This window comes from Mesocricetus auratus, unplaced genomic scaffold (assembly GCF_017639785.1).
Source record: "Mesocricetus auratus isolate SY011 unplaced genomic scaffold, BCM_Maur_2.0 Super-Scaffold_100021, whole genome shotgun sequence".
Lineage (NCBI taxonomy): Eukaryota > Metazoa > Chordata > Mammalia > Rodentia > Cricetidae > Mesocricetus > Mesocricetus auratus.
In genome coordinates, this window is record NW_024429202.1 from 7,758,280 (window position 1) to 7,785,555 (window position 27,276).

General features: G+C 48.8%; 1 protein-coding gene across 5 annotated transcripts; it reads left to right on the top strand.

Moving 5' to 3' along the window:
- Positions 1 to 792: 792 nt before the first annotated feature.
- Positions 793 to 27,218, top strand: LOC121133261 (28S ribosomal protein S18a, mitochondrial-like). 5 transcript variants are annotated; one of them, XR_005870077.1, is made up of 8 exons: positions 793 to 928; positions 7,959 to 7,990; positions 11,399 to 11,506; positions 14,497 to 14,620; positions 14,753 to 14,822; positions 17,005 to 17,150; positions 17,732 to 17,894; positions 27,077 to 27,218. XR_005870077.1 is itself a non-coding variant. In XM_040729237.1 (6 exons), exons 1-6 carry the CDS (start codon positions 817 to 819, stop codon positions 17,742 to 17,744), a joined length of 459 nt encoding a protein of 152 aa, XP_040585171.1. In that variant the 5' UTR covers positions 793 to 816; the 3' UTR covers positions 17,745 to 20,186. The 5 variants fall into 5 exon arrangements, 1 of the variants encoding a protein (XP_040585171.1); XR_005870076.1 differs by lacking the exon at positions 27,077 to 27,218 and adding an exon at positions 18,809 to 20,186; XR_005870075.1 differs by lacking the exon at positions 27,077 to 27,218 and adding an exon at positions 19,085 to 20,186.
- The last annotated feature ends 58 nt before the right edge of the window (positions 27,219 to 27,276 follow it).

A 27,276-nucleotide genomic window follows, 5' to 3' on the forward strand; every position in this document is an offset into this window, starting at 1 on the left:
AGCTCACTGCATCATTCAGGAGACCTAGACTTCTCTCCAGAGAACCAGTGCAGATAACGAGGGACACCAACTCCTTTTAGGCTTATATTGGATAAAGAGTGAGGGAGGGGCCTGGAACTCCCAGTGTAGACCAGAGTGGCCCTGAACTCACTGAAATCCACCTACTTCAGTCTCCCTAGTGCTGGGTGGGGTTAAAGGCTGCAACACCACACCTGACAACACTGTTTCTGTCTTAAAGGAGTTTACAGTTCCGTGCCGGAGACATCAACTGTGTGGAGCACTAAGCCCAATGCTGCAGAGACCCAGCATAGGGGAGGTCACGGTCATCTCCTCAGTGAATGAAGTTTGAAGTAAGCTCTAGTAAATCGTTTATCAGGCAGCCAAAGACTAGGCAGAGGACGGAGGGTATCGAGTGCGGGACAGGAAGTGTATGTGAGCAACAAAGATGGGCAGGAGGAGGGTAGGTCAATTCTGTTCCGGTCTGACGCTGCAGGAGCCGGAGTCCATTCATTTCAATCTGTCCTGACTGACCCAGCCTCAACCACAGAAGCTGAAAACGGCGGCTGGCAAGCGGGAAGGAAAACTCCAGAAGTGGTGTGCTGTGTGATTACCAAGGGAGGCGAACAGGCAGCAGCTGCCGGAGGATCTCCTAGACACTTAGGGCAAAACACAGGCTCGTCTCTTTAGACCAGATCCCGACTGGGGACAGAAACACAAGCGACGCGAGTAACCAGGAGAAACCCGCTCGCTGCTGGACGGCTGCGCACGCCCCGCTCCGGAAGCGGAAGTGCAGGCGAGGTCAGGCGAGTTCCCAGGATGGCGTCCTTCAGGGCTCTGGTGTCAGGCTGCGGGCGTCAGCTGCAAGGGTTCCTGTCAGGCCCCGCCGCGACCGGATGGTCGTGGCTTCCAGCCCGCGGCTTGAGAGAAGGTGAGTGGCGGGACCGGAACGCGGTCACGGACGCCCGCAGCCCCGGGGCGCCCTCCCCCGGCGCGAGCCGAGGTGCGGTCCGCACCGAACGCCCAAAACCCTGTCAGGCCCTGTGGCTTCACCTCCCGGCTCTTACGTCTCCCGAAAGCCAAGGAGGACTGAGAGAAAGGCCTGGCCGTTTGGGGGTCAGAAGAAAAGACAGGAGAGTTCAGAAAAGCTGTGAAGGGCTGAATGCTAATTCTCCCGTGTTTCCCAGGTCGCCGCCTCCTTGATGAAAGCATGCCTCAACCCTCCGTTTTCAGTTTCTCTTGTGCGAGTGTGGTCAGATAGTGCCGTGTGTGTGAATGTGTGCGTGTGTGTGTGTGCCGTGTGTGTCTGTGCGAGTGTGTGCCGTGTGTGTGTCTGGGCCTCTGATCTGAGAGATGGCAGCCGAGGTGCAAAGGCAATTGAACAACTAAGACAGCCGCTAGTGCTAAGTGTTCTGCGTTTCATTAATATTAAATCAGGAAAAATAACCGGATGCTAGCATCAGCTGAGAGGTTACTGATGGGTGTGGAAGGGTTGTAAAGGGAGAAGCTTGGGTTCTAATGAGATGTCTGTACACTGGCCCCAATAAACGGAAGTTATCCATTTGCACGATGAAGTTCAGGGAGACTCACTACCGGAAATAGCAAAGGTACTTGGAAATTTTATGAAGCATGTTCTTCTTGAACGGGCTCGGCAAGGGATGGATCTGGCAGAGTGAAAAGGTCTTTCGTGATGTAGTCTTCCTTTTTGTTCCGTGGGAAGCATTAGTGGATGAGTGATTTGGTAAAGAAATGGTGGGACAAGGGGCTTGTTTAAAGATTCTAGCACAGTGTTGGCCAACCAGTGAGTATCAAAGTTGACAAGTAACCAGTTGGAAAGAGTAGCCATTATTGTTGGAGAGACCAGGACAAGAAAAAAGAGCCACTTAATCAAATCTAAGACTGCAGCCTCCCCAGTGATATAATTAGCAAGCATAAACCATTATAAACAACTTGGAAAAGGTCTCCTTAGTTTCAGATAGTAATTTCATTAAGAGTGACAGATAGGGGCCTGGTGACACCTTTAATCCCAGCACTCTGGAGGAGAGTTCAAGGCCAGCCTGATCAACAGAAAGAGTTCCAGGACAGCCAGGACTACATAGAGAAACCCTGCCTTGAAAAACCAATAATAAAAAAAGAAAGAACAAACAAACAACTGTTTTTGACTTTTGAGGCAGGATCTCACTGTATTTCCTTGGCTAACCTGGAACTTGTTGTGTAGATCAGGCTGCCCTTCAACTCCTGGAGATCTACCTGCCTCTGCCTCCCGAGTGTGAGCTTGGAAGCGTGAGCCACCACACAGGCGTTAGACACAGTTCTTTTTTTTTTTTTTTTTTTTTTTTTAATGCATGCTATGTTCTGTCTCCATGTGTCCCTGCAGGCCAGAAGAGGGCACCAGATCTCATTACAGATGGTTGTTAGCCACCATGTGGTTGCTGGGAACTGAACTCAGGACCTCTGGAAGAGCAGCCAGTGCTCTTAACCTCTGAGCCATCTCTCCAGCCCTTGGACACAGTTCTTTACTGTGTTTTTATTTGTTTGTTTTTAACTACAGTTATGTATTTTTATCGTTGAAAAGATAAAGATCAAAGGGGTTTCTTGTATGATTAGTAGTTTGTATGATGTGCAGTTCCTTTTTTTCTTTTTTTGATATGTATAATTTCTTGTATAATTAGTTTGTTTAAAACAACAAGTTTCTTAAGTGAAATCTCAATATTTCTGTTTTAAACCAAGTTTTGCTAATTAGCCTTGGGTTGCCTTTAACTTTCTAGGTAGACCAAGCTGGCCTCAAACATCTGGCAGTCTCCCTGCCTCTGCCTCCCAAGTACCGGTATTATAGTCATGTACCGCCACAGCCAGCAAGAAATTTTTTAACTGGAAAGTTTGTGGAATGATGAGTTATACAATCAGTGTTTAGAGTTGTCTTGTCTACAAGTACTTGGTCACTCTCCTGTCTATTAAACACTGTTTAGACAGCCTAGTTTCAAGGCTAAATATTAAATTGAATTGATGTGCTTTTATGTGAAAGCCTTGTCGTGTTTTATGTTCTTTTGAATCACCCATCTCTAAAACCTTAAATGAACCTTGTGATATTCTGCCTTTTGGTGTATCATAGACATCTGATTTTCATTGGTCTTGTTAGTATACTTGTCACTCAAATATCATTTTACACGTAACATTTAAAGGTGTGGCAAACAAGCTGATTTTCTTGCAGAAAATATGCAAGCATCTTGCTTTTCAAAGATAAAACTACATAACTGTAGCAAGAATTCATGAGGCTTGAAATCAAGAAAAGAGACTTCATGAGGACGGAGCACAGTGTTGTTGCTATAAGCTTTCAGACTAATGTATTGTTTCTCAGTCAGGCGGTCATCCATTCCCTTTCTCCCACCCCCAGAACATCTGGCAATGTCTAGAAACCTTTTTGGTTGTCACAACTGGTACTACCAGCATCTGGAGAGTGCATAGGGATACCATTATATGACTAACAACACACATGACAACTCCACACAGAGAACCAACTGGCTTAAAATGTCAGTAGTGCTGGTGTGGAGACAGCTTGACCGAAGGTTTGACAGGAGGGCCAAGCATGGTGCACACCGTTAACCCTGGCATTTGGGAAATGGGCAGAGGCAGGTGGATCTCTGGTTAGCATGGTCTACTTTGAGAGTACCAGCCAGAGCTACAAAGCCCTGTCTCTTGAGAACGGCCGTGCGTACGTGCGTATTACATAAAAACCCAAAGTGAGAGTGAGTGGGTTTTAAAAAAAGCAAGCCTGAAGGGGACAAATGAGGAAATTGTGATTTACTAAGTGCCTTTCTCCAGTAATTTGCTAGGTTTTCCTTAAAACATCTGCTCCATCTTCCTTAAAGGTAGATTTTTATCTGTCTTTATTTTGAAGAATGGGGGACTCCAGTTCTAAAGACTCCATAGCTAACCTAACATCAGCTATAAGTAGGAGAGTTAAAAGCAGAGGAAGTGTCACACAAGCCAGGTGCTCCATGGCAGGGCCTCTCTTTGGTTCCCTCCTCTTCTGAAAGACTCTTGGCAGTTGACTTGCCAAAGATCATCTGGTGATTCCATCAGTGACAATGTCAGATTTAGCAGGTGTTGTGTTAAAGACTTTCTGCCCTAATACCCTTGTTTAGGAAGTGGCACCCATGACTAGAAGCCTTGAGCACATGAGTTAGCAGGCATGACCTTAAGGGAGAATGTACTGAAACGAGGAAAGGCCAAAGGGAACTTGTCTCTTTCGGTAAGCTAAGGGGCTGTCTGAGATGGTTAGCAATTCTGCCGCAAAGAACCTTGAGGAGGAGCAAGTTGGGGGTCTGTCAGATTTAAGTGCCCTGCTCCTGGGGAAAATTGGTAAGCAGCAGCGAGACTCTGAAGCCCAGGACAGAGGGACATTCTTCAGGAATTGAGGGATTGGAGAACAGGAAGGCGATTGGAGAACCGGGAAGCAATTAGAGACCCTGAAACCGGGAGCTGAGGGGTGAACTGAAGGAGCTGTTGCCTGAGAAGAGGAAGGGACGGGAAGCACAGGGCTCTGCTGCTACTGTTGGCCGAGGGCTGCCTTCAGCCCCCTCACACTCTGCCTAGATGTCAGATGCCACAGACCCTGGAGGCCTGGGCTTCTCTGGCAACCACTGCTGCAGGGCCTGCACCCTTGCCCCATCCATCTTCCCTCACGGCCTCCTGCCGCACAGCCGAGTCTTCACTTTCTGCCCGTGGGTGTGTGCCTGTCAAGGGCTTCTGCATCCTGCGCAGACTCACTGCTGCTGCCTCCAGGCTGCTAGAACTCCGTTATCTTGGACTCCATCCTGGGAGTAGTTACTGGAGGACTCACAGGACTTCTTTATGAGACACGGGCTTCATTACGGGAAGTTCCCGTACTTGTTTTACTGCCCTCCTCAAGGGCAGAGACTGCCTTACTCTGCTGCTGTTCCTCTGCCCAGGAGGTAGAGCGAGGCTGCTACCTCGTTCCTGATCTTCGTGCACACCACACAGATCATGCCATGTGTGTGCGTGTGTCCATCCTGAGAGGGTGCAGCTTTAGTTCTCTTTAGAAAGCAATTTCAGTCTGGTGGCTTACTTCATGCAGACATATCTCAGAATGCAGGGGTGGTTTTATTTTATCCCTAAGTAAGTTTTCTGTTGGTTCCTGAACCTTAGTCCAGCTTTTCTTACCCACCTCCACTTCTCTTGAATGGAGACGGGGCCAGGGACGAATGGATCTCAGGTTTTGTTTGGCTTTGCCATGTTTTTCTATGCACACTGAAAATCAATACTGTTTTTGATTCCTATCTCCTCTTTCCAGGGGCTTAAAATCTGCTGAGGGCTCTCCAGGCCCCAGCCAGTCTTCTTCCCTGCTCTAACTCGCCTCCCTGATCAATCTGTCTCCTGGGAGTTCCTTGGGTCATTCCTCTGGTTTGACAGATTGTCTCTCATAGATAAGCATCTGCCTATTGTTTTACCCACTAGCTTCTAGAAAGACACTCACTAGAGGCTGCTGTAGGAGAGCTTTTTAACAGTGGAGCTTGCCATGGGCTTTGATCTCTTTTCCAGGGGCCAGTGGGATGACTTCAGGGTTTGGGTCTTTGCCGAGAGTGATGTGTGTTTTGTTAGACTTGTTTACCTCAGGGTTAGGGCCCAAGAGCCTGGACCAAGAAGGAAACCACATGTTTGTGCTCCTTGCCCTTCATTGTCCTAGTGCTGCCTCCATGGTCCCAGAATGTGTCCCCGCTTTTGTTTCCTGAGACTTCTCAGTATATGCCTCCCTATCCGTTGTTGCTCCCATTTGGTCACCCTCTGGCCCTCCCCTAATTTGTTTTGCATAGTAACCAAGTTTTTTTTTTTTGTTTTTTTTTTTTGTTTTTCGAGACAGGGTTCCTCTGTATTGTCTTGGAGGCTGTCCTAGAACTCGCTTTGTAGACCAGGCTGGCCTCGAACTCACAGAGATCCACCTGCCTCTGCCTCCCGAGTGCTGGGATTAAAGGTGTGCGCCACCAACGCCCGGCGTAACCAAGTTTCTAGGGTAGCTGGGGTCTCCTGGGCTGGAGATGTGCCCTCCTGCTCTCCCTGGACCCCTGTGTGGGCCTTTCTGCAGTGCACATCGTGGTGACCTTCCCTCTGCAGCTGTGCTGGCTTCTAGGCTGATAACCAGGTTGAGTCTCACCCACATCCCGTTCATGGCTTGGTCTCTGCTCGGGACAAGTAGAACCGTGTGTGAGGTGACGCAGTTTCTTGTACACAAGGAACCTACAGTGTTCTCCAGAGAAAGCCTCTGGGCTGCTCTGGCCATTGTTTCACTTATGTGTCTGGAGTTGGTCATGGAAGGCTCTCAGTTTGGTTGTTTGGAGTAATGATTCTTTAGGAATGGTTTGCCCAGAAAACAAACGAGGAATGATTCCAGGCAGCCTGTGTTCAATTAGGTGTCGGTCATAGAGCTCACTGGTCACAGATGCTGACATGGGCTCGGTTGGGTCAGCGTTGCCTTTTTTTCTTAGGCTCTTCTCTTATTTATATTATGGTTTTGCAGAAGCAATGCATGTTTATTTTAGAAAATAGAGCAGGCAAAAAGAAGAAACATGTATACCACCTTCCACCTGAGGCACAGCCGGGTCTCTGACATACACTCTAGAGTGGGTGTGAGCCTCCTGCAGCCCATGGTCAATTGTGTAATTGCAGGTAGATGTTTCTCCTAGAGAGAGATCTTTAGCTCCTGCTGAATTCTCAAAGTCAAGGACCTTAGGCACTTTTCTAATCTATATTCCTTCTTGTGTTAGCCAGAGCTAAGCCAAACTAACCTGTGGTAGCCAAACTACTTGGTAAGCAGAGTTTTAGTATCTGAAGAGATGGTTTGCAGGCTGTATGGGCTCAAGCTCCCTACTGTAGCAGCTAGCCGTCGAAGGAGACAGTGGTGGTTATGTCACCCCTTAAACATAGCATTTATTGAGCATTTGCTGTGTACCAGTTCCGTGCTGGCAGCTGTGGCTCTTTCTAAACACGCCAGGAAATGGGAGACTCTCCAAGAGCAGTTGCTGTGTGTAAGCTGGCAGCTCCGATTGCCGTTGGCTTTGTCATTCCATGTCCTAGGTGAGATGGGAAATGTGTGTCCCCTGACAGATGTGTGCAGCTGATGCTCTTGCCTCCACTTCTCTCCTGCCCACCACAGGCATCAGAGACCATGCGTTGCCTTCAGTGTAGAAGAGCAGTGTTCCCTGAAGCCCTGCTGATGCTGTCTTCGGGCTCCTGATTGCTACCTCTTCCACCCCTTTCTCTGGTGTGACAATAGAACATGACCCTTCAGGGAGACATGAAAAGGATGTAGCCAGTTTCATGCAGTCTTGGCACAGGATTCTCAGGATACGTTTTGGGTTGGATTTGTCTCCGTGAAAAGCCACCACTGGAACACAGATAGTCCTGTGTTTTAGGTTGCAAACCCTTCAACATCAAAGCCACTTTGGTCTGATTCAGATTGTAAAGGGACATGTGTAAGAGGCCCTTCTGGTCACTTCAGGCCTGCTGTTCCAAAAGCTCTCAGCTATTTTTGCTACATAGGATAGGATCTTGCCCCTCTTTGCTTAAAGTCTTTGAGGCCTGGGCTACAAAGTAAGACTGTTTCAAACTTACACCAGTTTTCCTGCCGCAGCTATTCAGTTTGCCAATTCTAGACAGAATCAGGGTGAATCTCAGCTTCAAAGGGCAAAAACCAGCATGGAGACCCTTAATCGCAGGGAGATGCTGCACCCTGAGCACCCCAGGCTTGCCCACAGCCAGCCTCAAGGGCATAGAGTCTTGGCACTTGGGGGTGAACCTTGCCCACTTTCTGTCCCAGGCAGGGACCGTGGGAGAGTACAGGCTGCAGGCTCCTCTCCTTTGCCTGTGTAGAATTTGAGCCGTTATTTGAAACTCCCTGTTCCTTATTAAATGGCTGACCTAATTTTCCCCCTTTATCTCTGTAGTGGTGGAGATCCAAGAAGGGAAGACAACTGTGGTAAGTATCACTGCGCTGCGCTGGCCACTAACGGCCTCCTTAACGCTCGGAGCCGCCTGGCTGCTCCTCTCAGGGAGGGAGGGAGGGAGGGAGGGAGGGAGGTCCAATCTGGACTCCTGGCTCCAGGATCTGCTCCCTCTGAGACCATCAGTTTTGAAGTCTATTTTCCGGGCTGTGTGCCGTAATGTGGTTAATCAAGAGCCGTCGCTATGCCTGCACTGAGGTATCTGTTACTTGATTGAAGTGACCTTTTGTATGACACAGTCCCAGAGGCCTTTTCTAATACTTTCTCTGGCAGGTGACAGATCAGTTTCCCAAAGGGGAAACTAAGGCAGGGTTGCAGGCCTTTAGAAGCAGAGTTAGTTGGCCCTGAGCCAGGGCCTGGACTTCTGGTCCTTGCTTTCTGTCTAGAAAGTGTATGTACCCTTAAGAGCTGGCAGTCCCTAGGCCCTAACTTCCTGGCTGGCACCCTGGTTGTCTCGGTGAGAAAGCTGGAGTGAAGGACTCTTCCACCCTGCCCCTCCCTCACTGGGCCGTCACCTCCCCTGGGGAGTCAGTCATGGGGCCTAGATTATCCCATAATCCTTAAAAGACAGCCTTGTTTTCACATGGCCTCCTCTGCCTCCAAGACATTCTCAGCCACCTCTCAGAGCTCCCAGAAGGCTCAGGAACTTCCATGTCACCCAGGGGCTTAACCTCTCTGGCAGCCAGACCATATAGGCCTCCCCCAGGCTGTCTTCTACCCAGGAGAAATCCAGTCATTCTCCTAGAATTCCTCCTTGTCCTTTCTACTGGTTGGCCTCCACCTAAGGCTTACTTTTTAGGGGACTGCATCCCCTTTGGGCATCTAGGTCTCTCATTAAAACCTAAGACAGTCTGGGCATGATTGTGCATGTCTGTAATCTCAGTACTTGAAGAATTGGGAGTTCCAGGCTCTCCTCAGCTCAATAGTGAGTTCAACACAAGCCTGGGCTCCATGAGACCCTGTCTCAAATGACAAAAAGCATTCATCCTATAAACTTGATGCTTTTGTTTTTCAAGACAGTGTTTCTCTGCAGCCCTGGCTGTGCGGAACTCACTCTGTAGACGAGGCTGCCCTCAAACTCAAGAGATCTGCCTACGTCTGCCTCCAGAGTGCTAGGAATAAAGGTGTGTGCCACCACACCCAGCCTGACAGGAGACTTTCGAAGTGGCATCTTGCTTCTGCTTTTCTGGGTACAGACAGAGTGCTCAGTGCTAAGAGAGTGCCCCCTACCCACTGCATCTCTGCTGACGTGCTAATGGGCCCCGCCTTCTTCCTGGCTTAGCAGAATGTCCCTTATTCTTCTGTTGACTATGTCCACTTCCCCTTGAAGACTGGCAGACTTCAGAACCAGCTAGTAGTTCACCACCAATAACAGCATCTCTAAGAGAAGCAAACGTGGTAGACATTCAGAATCGAAGGCTGGCTTCCCAGTCAATGGTGCTGTCCACATCTGACTTTTAAGTGCAGAGAGGGCTTTCATGTGAGCATGGGTCTGCTGTCTGTAGAGGAACATGGAGACACTGCGGCCCTGTCAGGTGCTGCTGTGACTGACTGTGGGTGCGTGGTCTCCAAAATCAGATCTGACCGCAGCAGCGCTAAGTTGTGGGAGTTAGATGAACTGGTACATGTGAACCATTCTTAGTGCAGAAGCAGCCTAATAACAGTAGCCAATGAGCAGTGGCTCTCTCCTGGGGCCCACTAGGCCTCCCATGCACCTGCAGATTTTCCCTGCCCACAGCTTCCTTCTGACGTGCTTGGAGTTGCCATGGTAGAAGTGGGGGTGGAGGGTGGTGCCTGACATAGCTGAGCAGAACTTCCAGGCTTCCTCAGCCCAGGGGACAGGATTAGTTTTGTTCTTGTGCCTCTCAAATCCACCCCAGCCATGTTCTTAGGCTCAGCCTCAGCGTGGCCTGCAAAGCTCCCCCTGCAATTGGAGCGGACTCCCAGATCATCGCTTTAGTACACGTAGCCATTCCAAGGCTGGGTCACAGGGTACAGTCATGACATGAAGGTCATGCCACACGTGGCCTCTGCAGGGTGTTTGAAAGGTGTTATCCAAGATGATAGAGGTAAAGAGAGCTGTAATCCCATAACAAAGGCAAGAGATTCACTGCAAATATGAGGCCCACTTGGTCTAACAAGATCGAAGCCAGCTAAGCCTACCTAGTGGGACCCTGGTTTGTTTTCTAGGAGGCCCATGTTTTCTGTTTGTTTGCGGAGGAAGGGAGGAGCAACCGTGCACAGACACCCACTTGTCTGGCTGTTCCCAGTGACTGGCGTTCTTTGTTGTGAGGGCTCCCCTGTGCATCCTTGCTAGATGCCCATCATACCCTTTCCTCCAGCTGTCCAGTCAGAAATGTCTAGTCAGAAATGGCCTCAGACATGGCCCGACGGGAAAAACCCTGTTACTGGAACCTGCTAGCACAGGTCCGGCTCTGTCCCATAAAGCGGGAAGCAGTGCTCTCTGCAGATGGCGTAGAGAGTGGGTGGGCGCTTTCTTTGAACAGGGAATCTCTACCATCTGGCACTTTTTGCATGTGTGTGTCTGGTTGTCTGCTTGTGTACATGTGCATACAGGTGCCCTTGGAGGCCGGGAGAGGGCATCAGATTCCCCCGGAACTGGGGTTCTGGGAAAGCAAAGGCCAGTCCTCTGCAAGAGCAGCGGGTGCTCTTAGCTGCTGAGCATCTCCCGCCCATTGGAGCTTTCAGCCATGCGCCTGTGTCACCTTTCCCGGGTGCAGGAGGAAGCCCTAGGGTTCAGGTGTTTTATTGTGCTTTGTTGAGGAAGGGAAGGTAGCATTCAGTTGATGTGGCAAACCCTTCCCTCTAGTTCAGCAGTTCTCAAACTGTGGGTCACAACTCCCAAAGGTACTTACATTACAATTCATAACAGGAGCAAGATTGGTTATGAAGTAACATCAAAAATAATGTTGTGGCTAGGGGTCACCACCACATGGAGAACTGTGTTAAAGGTCACAGCATTAGGAAGGTTAAGAACTATTACTCTACTTACCACTTTATATGTCTGTCTGATATCATCATTGCTTTGTTTTTTTGAGGCAAGAGTCTTACCATGTAACCCCTGCCGACTTAGAACTTTACTGTGCAGCCCAGGCTAGCCTTGAACTTCCACTTTTCCTGCCTCTGCCACCCACTGCTGGGCTTACAGGTGTGCATCACTTACCTGGCCACCAAGCCACGTCCCTGTGGCCAAGGCCCAGCAGAGAGCAGCTATAGAAAATCACCACGCAGGCAGACCTGTCAGCTGCTGCCATGAGACCCCCGGAAGTAAGCTTGACTGGTATTCTTTTGGTGTGTGCTCAGAGTTAAAGTCCTGTATGCCTGGCCCAGGCTCTCACACTGGTTTTCTTTTTCCCTTGTAGATTGAAGGCCGAATCACAGAAACTCCCCAGGCAACTCCAAACCCCCCTAACCCCTCAGGCCAGTGCCCCATCTGCCGTTGGAACCTGAAGCACAAATATAACTATGAGGTGAGTGTGACCGTGAAGACCATCACCCTGCATCCACTGGGGCCAGAGTCCTCTTACCTGGAGCCTTGTCCTCAGGTAGTGACAGCTGCGTTTCACATGGCCACCAGAGACAATGGACCTGAAATCTGACTGTGTGGTAGACTCTAAGAGACTTTGAGGATCCCGGGCTGCAGGCTGGAGAGAAAGCCCAGTGGTTAAGAGCACTGGCTGCTCTCCCAGAGGACAGGGGTTCAGCTCCCAGGGGATCCACGCCCTCTTCTGGCCTCCACAGGCAGTGCATGTACATGGTATTTGTACATGTGTGCCCCCAAAATACCTACATGCATGAGACAATCTCAAAAATAGAAATGTAAAGATGTACGGGGCTGGGGAGAAAGCTCAGCGGTAAAGAGCATTTGTTTGCTGCTCTTGCAGTGGACATTAGTTCTGCTCCCAGCACACAAACGGCCCCTCAAAACCACCCACAACTCCAGTTCCAGAGTATCCAGTGCCCTCATGTCCCCCAAGGATACTGAGTAAGCATGCAGTGTACATGTATACATGCTGGCAACCTCTTATACACGTACATGTTTTAAAGGTAAATTGTTGCTCCTACAACTCAGCCTCAAAGAGACTTGGGCATTTGTAAAGCTCTCACAGGCTGCGGAGCTGGAAACATGGAGTTCATGGACTGCTTCAGCAGGGCCGAGGTAGTTCTCACAGGAAGGAAATCAGGTTAGGATCTGGCTCTCTCCCCAAGGTCATGAGGCCTACAGACACATCTTAGTCTCCACAGTGCAGCTCCAGACCACCCTTCTGGGCAAGGAGGTGATCATGAACATACCCAGCACAGGCAGCATGAGTAGGGGCCTGCTCCAATAGGCCATGACCTGAGCAGTCACGGGCATATTAACTTACTTTGTTTGGATCGTTTTCCGAGACAGGGTTTTCTGTGTAGCCCTGACTATCCTGGGAGTAGCTCTGCAGTCCAGGTTGACCTTGAGCTCAGAGATCCTCCTGCCTCCCAAGTGCTGGGAGTAAAGGTGTGGGCCACCACTGCCCGGCATCACTTTTTTTTTCTTTTGAGGAATGTGTGTATGTGTGAAGGAACAGATACCACAGCACACTCATGGAGGTCAGTTTTCTCCTTCCTTCATGTGAATCCTAGGGATCAATCTCAGGTAGTCAGGCATAGCAATTTCTGTATTGACTGAGCCATCTTTCCTGCCCTTAGGCTTCTAATTGACTCCATGAAGTGGGGACTTCATCCTTGCTTTGCAGTGAGGGAACCCTGGACATGAAGAAGTTAATAACCTTCCCACACTAAGTATCAGGCTGGGAAGCCAGGCAGAGCCCATGTTGTGCTAACTCCTACCCTGCAGAGAAGACAGGGCCTAGTCAGTCCTGGGTACCCACACTTGTTCTTCAGAGTTCTCACTGTGGCATGGGCACTCTTTTGGGGGGTTCCAGGTGATTCCAGCTCTGGGCCAGTTTGACCTGTGTGTTGTCCTAGATCCCCTCTAAGGCACAGGATGGCTAAGGGCAGAGATCCTGGTCAGATGATGAATGCAGGAAGATCTGAACAGAGTGACCCAACTAATCTCCTGGGCTGGGGACCTTGGCTTCAGTCCACCCCCAAGTGTGGGGGCGGGGCATGACTCTCACCCTGTCCTGTTTCATCTGAAAATAAGGGCCTACAGTACAGAAGGCTGAGTTCAGAGCTCTGGTCTCATGGATGTCAGTGAATATACTGGCTGCTTGTAATCCCAGCTGCAGATAGGGAGGCAGAGCCCACACCTGCCCAGCCGTTTCCAGGAAAGAAATGTAATCCTCTCCAAGGTAAAGGCTGAAGCTGTTTTTCCTTTTTTCCCTTTCTACTTGGAGCACTGTTGACCCACGCTGTGCTGCTGTCGCCTGGCCTGGCGCCTGCAGTGAAGGTTGCAGAGGATGCCAGCCAGCAAGTTAGCTGTGCGTCAGTCCAACTCTGCTACCTGCTTCTGAAGAGTTGGGCCTCAGGGTCCCCGGGAGCTGTCCAGTGACTAAAACAGATTTGCAGTTACACAGCAAGGCAGCCAAGGCAGCAATTTAGTAACGGGACAAAGGCTGGCATTGGGCCCTAGTAGGGACGAGTTTACTTAATCCATTGAGTCAAGCATGGCGGGAGAGAGGGTTTCTTATCAGCTTGCTAGGTGTGTGACCAGGAAGCCCAAGGACCCATCCCATCTGGATCAGGGAAGACGGACTGGACTTCAGACCGCCTCCCTTTCTCTCCGCTTGGTGCCTGCCAGGCAGCTGAGCAGGAGCAGCAGGCGAGCGCCGTCTGTATGCGCTCTACCTGTGCCTTCTGGAGTCTGGGGCTGGGATGGGACAGGCGTTGCCTCTCGTGGAAATACTTTACATGACCCATCCCAGCCGAGGAAAGTGATCGGTGACCAAAGACATGTTATCTGTTTATTTAATTGTTTGGGTTTATTTTGGTTTTGTTTGTTTTGAGACAGGATTTCTCTGTATAACAGCTCTTTGGCCATTCCACAGCTTGCTCTGTATACCAGGTGAACCCACAAAGATCCATTTGCCTCGGCCTCCCCAAAGCTGGCATTAACTAAAGCTGAGGGCCACCACTGCCTGGGGTGTTTTTGGTTTTGAGACAGGATTTCTCTGTGTATCCCTGGCTGACCTGGCACTCGCTCTGTAGACCAGGCTGGCCTCGAACTCAGAGATCTGCTTGCCTCTGCCTCCCAAATGCTGGGATTCAAGGTGTGCACTACAACTCCCTGACAAACTGCCAGACATCTTACTCCCAAGAAATACTGGTGGCAAAACACTCACTAGAGCATTTCTGGTCTCACCTGATGTGTCAGAAGATGTCTGGGGAGGTGCTGGGAGCCCGTTGTTAGCAGTGGGAAATAGGAACCCCACTGAGGTATCCTGTGGGACGCCTGAGGCCCACAGTCCTGGTTCCCAGCGCACAAGGAACCCAGCTGACCCAGCTCCCGTTTCGTTCTCGCTAGGATGTGTTGCTGCTCAGGCAATTCATCCGACCTCATGGAGGCATGCTGCCCCGGACTGTCACAGGCTTGTGCCTGGAGGAGCACCGAAAGGTCGAGGAGTGTGTGAAGATGGCGCACCGAGCAGGTCAGAGGCCCCACCGCAGAGAGGGGTGGGGACTGCAGGAAGAGCTGAGAGAGCAGCCGTGAGCAGAACAGCGATTCTGTGCCCCTGGCCCTCTCAGAACTGTGCAGACTGACTATGTGTTCTTGCACTCAGGTCTATTCCCAGACCACAGGCCACGGCTTCCAGAAGGGTCGTCAGCAAAGAAGAAACCCATGCTCAACCGGTAAGGAAACATGAGCCCAAGTGACCCATGGGTCTCACTGCATTCGGGGAGCTTGTCTCGTGGCTGTCACAGCAGCCCAAGTGCATACCCCCATCTTTCCCACCACAGCTATGCTATCTACCCCCTCCTCCCCCACCCATGCCTCTCCTCTCGTCTGTTCTAGAGGCTGCTGGTTGGGCATTAGATATGTTAATCCTTGTTGATGACATCACACTGCATTGCTATGAAACTTTCAGTATCACAGCTCTCTCCAACACCGGTCATTACAGGGCAGGGCCAGGCCTTAGCCACGGAGGCCTGTCTGGGATCAGGCCTCTGTACGCAGCATTGCATCAGGGCAACCTGCATATAGGCTCAGTCAGCAGCAGTGCTCCCTGGAGTCATGCAGTTAACAGCTTACACAACTTCCTTGGCATCTTGTGCTATCCTGCAGTCTTAGGGGGAAGAGATGGGAGTCAGCCCTCCAGCAGCAACGGGGTAGTTAGGCCCCCTGCAGTGAGAACAGATGCTCACCTAACATTTAGGCAGCTATCCTGTTGCAGGTTCCCCATCAATGTCATCGCTCTCACAGGCAATTGGATCTATAAATCCCTTGTCGAGAGAAGAGCTGGGTCTGTAAAATTGATTTTGTAGTTTCGCCTCCACCGGCTCCTCCTCCCAGTGTATCAAGCCGCCTCTGCTGATAGTGAGAACCAGATACTCTGCAGGGTGACTGAGGCTTAGCAAGCCCCCACAAACCTTGCAGAGATTCCTACCAGAGGCCAGGTGGATGCTGGGAGGCCAGGTTGCTGAGCAGAGGGTGTGAGCTGGGCTAACACAGGCTTGCTTCTTTTTCCCTTGCCTCCCCTGTTCCTAGATGCTGAGCGGTGCTGGGCTGGGCTCTCTGCCAGCAGCCCCAAGGAGCAGGGCATGCTCTGGTCCATTTGGGGCTTGAGCCCACCCCCATCTGGCTTTTAAGAGACAGCAGCAAGCCTGAGGACACAATCCATCCTGCCCTCAGGCCTTTGAAGCTAGGCCAGGCTCCCTCCCTCACGTCCGGTGTCCTTAAGTGAGACATGGGATTGATGATGTGTGGGGCTCTTGAGTTGCAAAGGCCATCCTGGGGGAGGGGAAGCCTGGCTCAGGAGGTACTGATCCCTGCTCAAGGGATGCTGTGACCTCACCCAAAGGTCCCTAGTCTGCATTCAAGGGCCTAGGCCCTGCTCACTCCCATGGCCTCAGCACCCTGGTGCAGAGGTGTCTTCCTGGCAGAAGGGATGGCCTCCCCTTTTCACTTCCTGTGCACAGGGGTGCAGACCAGTCCGTGCTCAGAAGATACAGAAAGGGGTGATTTAGAGAAGGCTGAGTTCTAACTAGAGCTGAGGTGTTCACAGAGGGCTGAGTGGATGCCACCCAAACCACTGTCAGGTGGCTGCTCTGTGTGGCATCAGGCCCAAGGCTCGCTGAAGGACAGCTGAGGAGGACAGCTCTGGAGAGTCTGGTCATCTGGGGTCTTCTGAAGTCCTTGAGTCCTGGTGCACACCCTGTTTCATGGGCCTGCTCCCAGACCCCCTCTTCAGTCTCTCTATTGGGACTGGAAGAGGCCAGCACAAGGGCCAGCTGCTGGTGGAGAGCATGCCTGGAAAGCCAGTCCAGATGTGAGCTCCTTAAGCTCTGTGGCCTTAGTGGGGGAACACGCCCTCATGCCACTCGGCTCCAGAGGTCCCCAAGGCAGGCACCAGGGTAGATAAATAGAGTGCCTTAGTCTCACTTCGTCAACACCAAACCAGAGCTGCAGGCAGGCCAGCTGCAACAGGGTTGTTGGGGGATATTATTTTAAGGTGTGTGACTTTTGTTTAGCTGCATTTGTTTAACTATGTGAAGGGGTGATTCTTTACCTGTCTAAGTGATTCTTTACCTGTCTAAGTGATTCTTTACCTGTCTAAGTGATTCTTTACCTGTCTAAGTGATTCTTTACCTGTCTAAGTGATTCTTTACCTGTCTAAGTGATTCTTTACCTGTCTAAGTGATTCTTTACCTGTCTAAGTGATTCTTTACCTGTCTAAGTGATTCTTTACCTGTCTAAGTGATTCTTTACCTGTCTAAGTGATTCTTTACCTGTCTAAGTGATTCTTTACCTGTCTAAGTGATTCTTTACCTGTCTAAGTGATTCTTTACCTGTCTAAGTGATTTTTTTTTTTAGCTTGAGGAACCACCGAGTTTAATTGGGGGTATTTACAAGAATCCAGGCAAGTCACGGGCAGCCACTGTAATGGAAATGTCCATCTCCCGGCACCCACCAAGCTCCCACACTTCTTACACTGACAGAACTGCCCACCATCCATCACTGTAAGTTTCTGATAGAACTGTGACCTTGAAGGCCTCACAGCTTTTATTGTTACTTGGAAAACTACTTCCAGCATGAGTTCATTCATGGAATCTAAAGGAGCAATGATATCTAAAGGTTTTAATACACTTTACATTCACATTTTCTCTCCATCATGAGATTTCATTCATGTTACTGAAAGGACCTGTGACACCTGACGTCTTTTCCACATTGCTTATATTCATGTGGTTTTTCACCACTGAGTTCTTTCATGATTTTAAGGCAAAAAGGGATAAATGAAAGACTAACCATATCCTGTACATTCATAGGGCATTTGACCAGCATGAATTAACTTACTTCTCTGAAAAGAAGTATGACAAGTGACATTTACCACATTGGTAACAAATACAAACTTTGTCCAGCATGAATTCCTTCATGAATTTGAAGGACACCCTGACCCCTGAAAGGCTATGCCACAGCTTACATATAAAAGGCTCTTCCATCCCTGTTTTGAGTTCCCGACTGTGTCTTATGTGGATGGGGATATTTTGTAACATCATTTACATTCAAAGGGTTTGATATCTGTTCTTTCATTCATTTGAAGGAAATGGGGATAAAGGAATTAGATACTCTTGGCATTCATATGGGTTTTCCACTCCATGAACGGACTGATGTCTTTTAAAGGAACTATGCCGACTAAAGGATCTGCCACACTGAACACACTGATACGGTTTCTCTCCAGTGTGTCGTCTTTCATGTGATCGAAGGTAAGAGCGATGTGTGAAAGTTTTACCACATTCTTTACATTCATAGGGTTTCTCTCCAGTGTGGCTTCTTTCATGAAATCGAAGATAATTGTAACTTGAAAAGGCTTTGCCACAGTGTTTACATTCGTAGGGTTTCTCTCCGGTGTGCGTTCTCTCGTGCAATCGAAGCGAAGACTGACATCTGAAGGCTTTCCCACACAGCTTACACTCATAGGGCTTTTCTCCTGTGTGCGTTCTCTCGTGCACTTGAAGTAGGGAGGGGTAAATGAAGGACTTCCCACACTGCTTACACTCATACAACGTCTCTCCACCATGAGTGATTTTATGTCTATGATAGGAAGCCTGACACTTGAAGGCTTTCCCACACTCTTGGCATTCATAGGGTTTTTCTCCTGTATGAATTTTTTCATGTAACTTCAGAGAAGTAAGCCACCTAAAGGCTTTCCCACATTCTTTACACTCATAGGGCTTTTCTCCAGTATGAATTCTTTTATGTAACTTAAGGGTCCTGTGACTTCTAAAGAATTTCCCACATTGTTTGCATTCATAGGGCTTTTCTCCAGTGTGAATCCTTTCATGTAACTTGAGGGCCCTGCTATATCTGAAGGTTTTCCCACAGTTTACACTCACAGGGTCTTTCCTCGGTGTGAATTCTTTCGTGTAACTGGAGGGCACTGAGATACGTGAAGGCTCTGCCACACTGCTTACACTCGTAGGGCTTCTCTCCAGTGTGAATCCTCTCGTGCAAATGGAGGGCGCTGAGGCCTCTGAAGGCTTTCCCACAGTCTTTACACTCATAGGGTTTCTCTCCAGTGTGAATTCTTTCATGCAATTGGAGGGCACTGGGATACCTAAAGGCCTTACCACACTCTTGACAGTTTTTTCCCAGTATGATTTTTCTCTTGTTTTTGAAGGGAACTGGAAGTTTTATCACACTGATTACCATCATCATCATTTTCATCAGTCTGGCTTCCTCCAACTTCCTTGTAGTCATAGCTGTGATGTCCATTGTAAGTCAGGTGATACAGTCCAAAGGTCTTTAGACACACTTCACACACAGAAGGCCCACTCGAAGTCGGAGTCTCCGTGTGTCCTTCAACCCTTGTAAGAAAATCAGAGTCCTGTGGCTTCTGTTCATACGCCTCATTTTCATACTGTGTGCATTCAGAGTGAGAGACGATGTGCCTTAGATTTATTTCAGGTTCTTCATAATGTTCTCCAACTGCCTGGTCGTCCCATTCATATCCTATGGCAGTGAGGTTCCGGCAGGTCTCCAGCATCACATCTCCATAGAGACTCCTCTGAGAAGAATCCAGCAGATCCCACTCTTCCTGGGTGAAGTTCACAGCCAGATCCTCAAAGCTCACCAGATCCTGATCCGGCCTGGACAGTCCAACAATGGCCGTCTCCATGATGCAGAGGCTCCAACCTGGTGCCAAAGGCCTGGGGCACACCTGGACAGCTTCTGGTCTCCAGTCCCCAGTGGAGGGTGGCTGTGGCGGTGATGGCTGTGGCGGCGGCGGCGGGACAGTGGCACCACAAGATGTGAAGGCGGGCAGGAACGCAGCACTGCTTCTTCTGTGGACTCCTCAGTGCCAAGGCTACTTTCAAAGAGCCACCCGCTATACAGCAGGCTCTTCTCGCCTGTCAACCCTTCCTGAGCTTCCCAGGCAGACCTCTGATAAAAGCAGCAAAGGAAATCCACTGAGCAGTCTTTTCTAGAACTGTTTCTGGGACACCATTCTTAAGAAATACTTTGGACAAAGACTGAGAAAATTTCACAAAATTAACTCAGAGTTACTCCTGGACCTAAATGTGACTCGCCAAGTCCAGAACGCCCAGACCCCAGAGCAGAGCGCACAACAGTAAGTGCGACACCCAATGGCCCCAATAAAGAGCTGAACAGCCAATAGCCAGGCAAGAGCAAAAGAACAAGGAGGGGATGATGTCAGGACCAGCCACCCAGCCAGCCGCAGAGTAAGAAGGAAAGTCATACAGAAGTAAGAAAAGGGAAATGTGCCAGGCGTTGGTGGCACATGCCTTTAATCCCAAACTCGGGAGGCAGAAGCAGGCGGATCTGAGTTCCAGGACAGCCTGGGTTACAGAGCGAGTGCCCGGACAGCCAGGGCTACACAGAGAAATCCTGTCTCAGAAAAAAAAAAAAAAGGGAAAATGCCAGAGGTAAAAGATAGTCGGATATTTTAAGTTACAAACAGCTGGCAAGCATCAAGCCAAGCTAAGACTGGGCATTCATAATAAAGAATAGGCCTCTGTGTGCGATTTATTGGGGAGCTGGTGGTGGCCCCCACATAAGTCAAAGGAGTAGAGCGGGAAAGAGCATCACCACCCCACACAGAGGCCTCCTCATGAGGGCACCTATCAGGATTTATGCCACACTTACAGACGACATTAAATTTAAGTCTCATGACACCTGCACGGGTTTGCAGGCCTCCTTTGTGTCAGTGTGGTAGTCCCCTTTAGGGTTCATCTCCCACCTTCTACGTCCTTGAGGATTGCCTCAGACTGTTCCTCTCCCCAGGGGACCCCTTCACAGGGCAGTTTCCCTCCATCCCCTGAAGGCAGATGTGACCCCCTCAGGCTGGAACCCCCTGAAAACAGGTGTGCTCACCTCTGACTAGAGTTCCCTGAGGACAGGCTGGGGTCCTTCCTGTTCTCACCTCCTGTTGAGAACAGAACACAGCCTATGAGCCCCAGCCAGATGAGAGCAGAGAGTGGGGTGCCGAGGGCCAGAGAGTGGGTCTGAATACAAAGGAAAGACCTGGGCAGGTCTTGTTTTCTGGTCCACAGAGGTGTGTAGTGCCTTTCTTGACCTGTCTACACGTGTGTTCCTTTCTGGGGACGACTGTGCTGATACCCCATGTGCCGAGCCTCGTGCTCAGCCTCTACACTTGGGGTCCACGCTCAGAACCTAAGCCTCACCTTTGCCTCTCAGGGCTCCCATGTAGGAGCTTTGAAATGAGAGGCAGAGGCAAAGTCAACACGTGACTTTAAAATCAAACCTGCTCGTCACAGCCATCGAGCTCAGATCAGCATCGGGCTCCCCGCTCGGCGGTGCTCACACCGGGCTCCCCGCTCTGCGGTGCTCACACCGTGCTCCCCGCTCCGCGGTGCTCACTGCCGGGCTCCCCGCTCCGCGGTGCTCACTGCCGGGCTCCCCGCTCCGCGGTGCTCAGTCTCCTGTCATTCCCATCATCCTGCAGGTGATGAAGACACACGCTCAAGTAGGTGACATGATTTACTCAAGACCACAAAGCCAGCAAGTACAAGGAAGACGTGTGCGTCACCCCACTGTGTGACTGACATCTCCCGTGCACCACCACAACCAGGCACAGAACAAGGAACTAACTGAGGATCCCCACACTGGGCTCCATTCACTCTAAGCTACTGAGCTAAGTGATCTGTAAACTCTAAGCTGTCTAGATCATGTGGACATTATTACTTGCTGGAGGAAGGACCTAGGCTTGGTGGTTACCATCTTTAAAACTCTGGAGACAAGGCTGGAGGGGCGTGGGTGTGTGGTTCAGTTAGGTAAAATTCTTACTGAAAACCCAAGTTTGATAGCCAGAACTCACAAGTGTTTGTAAGAGATTTATAATAAAACAGCAGTGGGGGCGTCCAGAAAGGAAGCAGACATGAAGTTTCCACCAGAACATGCAGCTCACTTGGAAAAATTGCCTGAAGGCCATGATCAGCCTCACGGTGGGAAGGAGAACGTTACACAGAAAAATGCAAGAGGACCCAAGTTGGCTCCCATGCTCACTACTGCTCCTGGAGGTACAGTGACAACTACGTGCAGACGGATAGGTCCCCCTGCACCATGTGGGGTATGTGACGGGCAAATATACCTTATTGTAGCTACCCATATCCCTGTAGATGCTCCCAAATGCTCCAGGCCCCCTTGGATGATCCCTTCACCCTTCCCCTTGCAACAGAGTTCAGGCTGTGGAGAACACTGGAGTAGAGCCAAGTGCCTATTCCTTGACTATGCTGTACTTGTCCATTTTCCCCCTTCACATACGTAGAAGGCTGAAGTGTGGCTTTTGTCGCCTGTCCCCTGCCCGATACCATGATCCGGCTTCTCTGGAAGCCATCACTATGATAGACACAATGTAAGGTGTTTATGATTAGAGACGGAAGAAAGGGGAGGAAGGAATGAGGCTCCGATTCCAGGGCCAAAGTGTGTTCTTTTGGCACCGGTTTCAGGGTCAGGGTACATTTCTTTGGTTCTGGTTTCAGGGTCAAAATGTGTTTCTTTGGTTGGTCCTTTTTTCCTACGGGGGGGGGGCACTTGTGGGGTAGAAGACACATGACAGGTGGGGGAAACAGGGCGGGGTGGGGGGAGAGAAAATAAGGGCTATTTGGTGTCAAAGACGAACCAGGAAGAGCTGGAGGCTGCATGCATATTGCAGAAAGACCTCAGCCTCCTGACTGTCTCCACCCCTCCCCCATGGACTGTAACCTCAAACTGGGCCAGAGTGGTCCTTCCCTTCCTTAGGTTGCTTTTGATGGTATTCTCTCACAGGAACAAGAAACTACAGCAGAGAGGAGCTGGGGAAGCAGGACCAAGGATGAAAGGGTGACTGGGTCAGGGCTCGGCAGAGGGCAGCTGCAGCTTAACCGGATGCAGAAACTGGGGTAAGAGTTTGGTTTCACAGAGGCCTTGAACTAGACCAGTGCCTCACTGAAATGAACATTTTCCAGTGAATCTGATGGGACCAAGAGGTTTACTAAGTGACACACTGAAGCCTCCAATGCCACTAGGACCAGTGGCTAGGCGCTGGAGAGGCAGGAGAGAAGCAGCAAGGAGATCTTTCTGGTTTTAGGTTTTGGGTTTTGTTTTTGCTTTTGTTCACTTGAGAAGCAGGGATGAGGGGAGGGTATGGGGGGGGGACTAGGAGGTGAGCAGAATTGGAATGTACGATGTGAAACTCCCAAAGAGTCAATAAATTAAAATTTAAAAAAGTTGTTTGGTTTTACCACTGGCTATGGACTAACCCATGTAGGTACCCTGGGACTCCATGTCCATCAGGCTCCGAAGCAGAACTTGCAACTCTTCTGTCTGCCCCTGCAGGGGAGGTGCTTGAAAACCTGAAAAAGCCCTCCCCAAAGGGGTTGAGGGCAGGAAGAGATGGGAGAAATGGCACAGAGGACCCAAGGGAGAGGAACAACAAAATGGTAGAATAGAGAATGTCTGGCTGCCATACATCCTTGGAAATGCTAAGCAGGTTGATGACCTATGAGACAGAAAAATATCAATTAATGTTGCTTTGGGTCTGGAGTGATGGTTCCATGGTTAGGAGCTCCTACAACTTTTGCAGAGGGAACAGTTAAGTTCACAGAACCTGTACCATGGCTAACAACCCCAGCTCTGCAACTTAGATACCCCCTTCCTGCCCTCCTTAGGCTCCTGGGCTTATACATACACGTGGATACAACTTTAAAAACTAAATCTTTAAGAACTGTTGGACCCCCAAACTCTGGGGTTCCAACGTATCCAGGTGGATGCTCCACAGACTCCGACTCCAGACCAGGACATGCAACAAGCAAGAGGATTTTATTTTGAGTTTGCGCAAATGGGCTCCCCAGCCAGGCAAGGCAGAGAAGCCCCGATCAGCTATTGCAAACTCCTTTTAAAAAGGCAAGGACCACACGATCATCATAAGACATGAGTCCATTTTTGATTGGACAAAGAAAAGGCCACATACGGTGCTTTTGGGGAAATTCCAGTTTGGGAGGGCTCGGGAAGTGGGGGCAATCTGTCTGCCTGGAGAGGTTGCAGGACGCCCTGCCTGTTCTTATCTCAAGAAACATCTGGGTGCTTGTTGGTTTAGAAACCAAACCCTGCTCCCTCTTTCCCTTAGCTTGTTTTTGAGGGGGGGGGTCTTTCAAAACTGCTTTGTGAAAATCCTAGGAACCAACCTATTGCAGCCATTGAGAATACACCACACTCGGCAGGGCTAGAAACTGCCTAGCACATAGGTAGGTAGTTAGGAAGCAGCCCAGTTCCTGGCTCCTCCCTTGGTGAGAGACTGGAACTTGTTTTAAGTCCTAGTATGTGTGTGAACAAACCTTGCCCTGGCCAGCAGGGCACAGACTTTTCTGTGAAGCAGGACTTCCTGAAGGACTGTTCTATCTTGTCTTGGCAAGGTTTGGCAGTCATTCTCTTTTGTGTCCTGTTTGTCAAATTTGGACAGCATACTGTCAGCTGTCAAGGCTAAGGCACTTTCTGGCCCAGTAGATACTGTTGCCACATAGAAAGTAAACCATGTTTACTTTCTGGCTAGAGTAGTCTGTAAGACTGGATTCATCTTCAGTTAACCACCTGGAAATTGTTCTGAGCAGTTTGTACTTCAAAGTCAATCTTTAGTTGGTATCGTTCAGCTTAATGGTGTTATAGTCCTGGTGAAATTGTGTGTAAATGGAGTTCTTAATTGGTCTAGATAAAAGGACAGAGTCAGAGGGAAGTGCTGAGATCTGAGAGGAGGAGTAAGCCACAGTACCCCTGTGTTTCCTAAGCGTCTCCTTTTATCTTGTTTCTCCCTGCTACATTACTTCCTGTCTGTCTTGACTTCCAGACCTCTATGGTTAAGCTAGAGGCAAGCTCCATTGTGACCCCCCAGATAGGCTGTAGTTGTTCAATAAATCACATATCCCCTTTTGTCTAAATAAAGTTGAGAAAAACTATGTATAATAAGAATAACTATCTACAACATCTGCATAGCAATAAGTACAATGTCTAGTCCATTCTGAGAATTCTTTCTTGATGGGTTGAGAGTCTTGTACCTGACTTACTTTCTATTCTACTTTGTAATAGGTTTAAAAGACATTAGAAATTTGATATGCACTTAATCTATAGTGAGTTGTTTTACTGATTCTGATAAACAGGGAAAACTATTTAGTCTTCAACTCCTTCAGAGTCCCAAGAAGGAAACATTAACTGAGTAGACAGGAAGTATGAGCAAGCAGCTTCCAAAAAATGTAATGACAGAAACAGCTGGATGCCTGGACAGTCACCAAGGATTCCTCTGCAATGTTGGAGCATCCATTTTTCAGCTTATAGGCCTAGCACATCTGACAGACATTCTGTGAACCAGGGTAGCCTGAAGGACTGGACCGCTTTGTCTTGGCAAGGTTTGCAGTCACTGTTTTTGGTGTCCCGTGTGTCCAGTGTGGACAGCACACTGTCAGCAGTTGAGGCAAGGGCACTTTCTTGCCCAGCAGCTTGCCTTTACCACAAAGAACTCAAACTCCACGTGGAGTCTCTTCTACGCCCATCATCTTCTCTGAAGTAGATTGGTGCTGCCAGGAGCAGACATGTTTTAGTAACAGGTTCTTATGAAAACGAGACATGTTAAATGCTATATTCTATGAATCTCTGAAGTGTTTGAAAAGGACCTGTGTTGGGCTCAAAAAGGCCTGGACACAAGGCCTACTTGGAATTTCCTGAGCCTGGCTAGAGTTTGGCAACCTGACTCTAAGCTATCATACTTCTGCATAGGAGTGACTCAGCAAAACTGCCTTTGCCCAGCTACCACTAACATGGTGGAACGTTATTGGCCAAACACCTCACCCCATCATGAGGTCCCTACCTACTTTCTCAACCCTATATAAGCGCGCGCCTCTTACAATAAAGAGACACTGCTTCAACAGGTCTCCATGACTCAGCGTGGTTCTCTTGGGTGACTGGGGGGGGCAGGGTCATCGACACTCAGCCCCGGGAAGTGACCAGCTGGACTGGCTCTTCCCACAGCCCTGACTGCCGATGACACAGCAGACCTGTCTTTCTAAAGTATCAGTTTGACCTTGTAAACAGACAAGTTTGATTGTTATAGTTGACTAATTACTCAACTACATTTCCTAATGCTTTATATAGTTGATAATAACTTTCAAGGACTAGAAATTGTTTTCCATTGTAAATGAGCTGTATAGATACAATACCTAGATTATAAACATAGCAAAATTAATCCCAAGTTTGTATCAATATACAACATTTGTATACAATATACAGAAGTCCAATCCAATGTATGTTTAAAGCAAGTAGTTGCTTTTTAAGAGATTCAATAATCCACCTTTTCATCTCGACATGTCTATATCCTCATTCTTTTCAGAGTAGATTCAGTAATCTACCCTTTTTATCCTATTACTATCCAGATTCCTCTTTACCAAAATAAAACCTTGAATATATAATCCCCTTTGTTAAACTTTCTTCCTGATCATAAGCAAAAAGATTTTGTAACCAATCTCCCTAAACAATGACAAATATCCATAATCCAAGGAGTGATCAAAAACCACCCACCCACCTCTTGGGAATGTGAGCGTCGTGTTCTTAAATTACTTCCTGCTGTCTGTGGGCAATGATATCTTTAGGGGATCCTGAAAAGAAAATTTTGGTTAATGGTCAAACTGTATCATTTGTTGTCCAGTCTCTGTATAATGTACAAGTACAAGGCTTGTTTCAAATGCTGGCTGACGTAGTCTGAGGCTGAAAAACCTTCACTAGCCACCTCAAAATTGTTCCAAGCAGTGTCTGCAAGGCTGCATCATCTCAGCAATCAGAATGGTTATGAGCAGTTTTTAGTCCAAAGCTGATCTTTAGTTGGTGTTGTTCAGCATAATGGTATTGTGATAGTCCTGATGAAATAGTCATTGTGGGGCCCCATCTTCCTTTTGGAGACCTCAAAGGTTGCTGTTATGCATAGTCATGGTTTACTGTAGAAAACTGGTACTCAAACCAGAGATCATGTACATGAAGGTAGACAACTTTTCTAGAATTTGTTAGTACTCTATGGACCATAAATGCCAAAAATTGAGATTAGTAGCAATACAATAATCCTAAGTATTTGTTTTCCTTCTGTTCCATATCAGATGACTCTTCTGATACGAGACAGATTTATATCTGTTCAAATGAAAATCATTTGTTAGTATAGGTTAGTTTAAACAGCCACACTTCTTGATCTTAGCTAAGAGGTGTCTTGTTCAAAAGCAATCAATTTTGATAGTATCCATACTAAGAACCATTTGGGGCTCCATTGTGTTTACTATTTGTATTTATTTTTTGTTGTTTTTTCAGACAGTTTGTGTTAACAGTTTTGGCTGTACTGAAACTTTGTAGACCAGGCTGGCTTCAAAGTCACTGAGATCTGCTTATGTTTGTCTCCCAGGTGGTAGCATTAAAAAGGCATGTATGATCTCCACCCAGCTTGAATTGTAACATGAAAAATAAGAAACCCAGACACTGATGTTGGGGTTCAAACCTCAAGTTGAAGATCAGAAAAACAAAGTGGTTGGCCACTAGCTTTCTCTGCCTCAGACTGAAAGGCAATCCTGGCTCCAAACCTCAGACTGCTGCCTCTCCTTAGCA

What these genes read in the sequence shown, in the direction of transcription:
- LOC121133261 (XM_040729237.1), top strand. Translation starts at nt 817, where the DNA reads ATGGCGTCCTTCAGGGCTCTGGTGTCAGGCTGCGGGCGTCAGCTGCAA. An exon ending in AAGAAGGGAAGACAACTGTG is followed by an intron (nt 7,991 to 11,398) that starts GTAAGTATCACT and finishes TTTCCCTTGTAG; the next exon opens with ATTGAAGGCCGAATCACAGA. An exon ending in GAAGATGGCGCACCGAGCAG is followed by an intron (nt 14,621 to 14,752) that starts GTCAGAGGCCCC and finishes TCTTGCACTCAG; the next exon opens with GTCTATTCCCAGACCACAGG.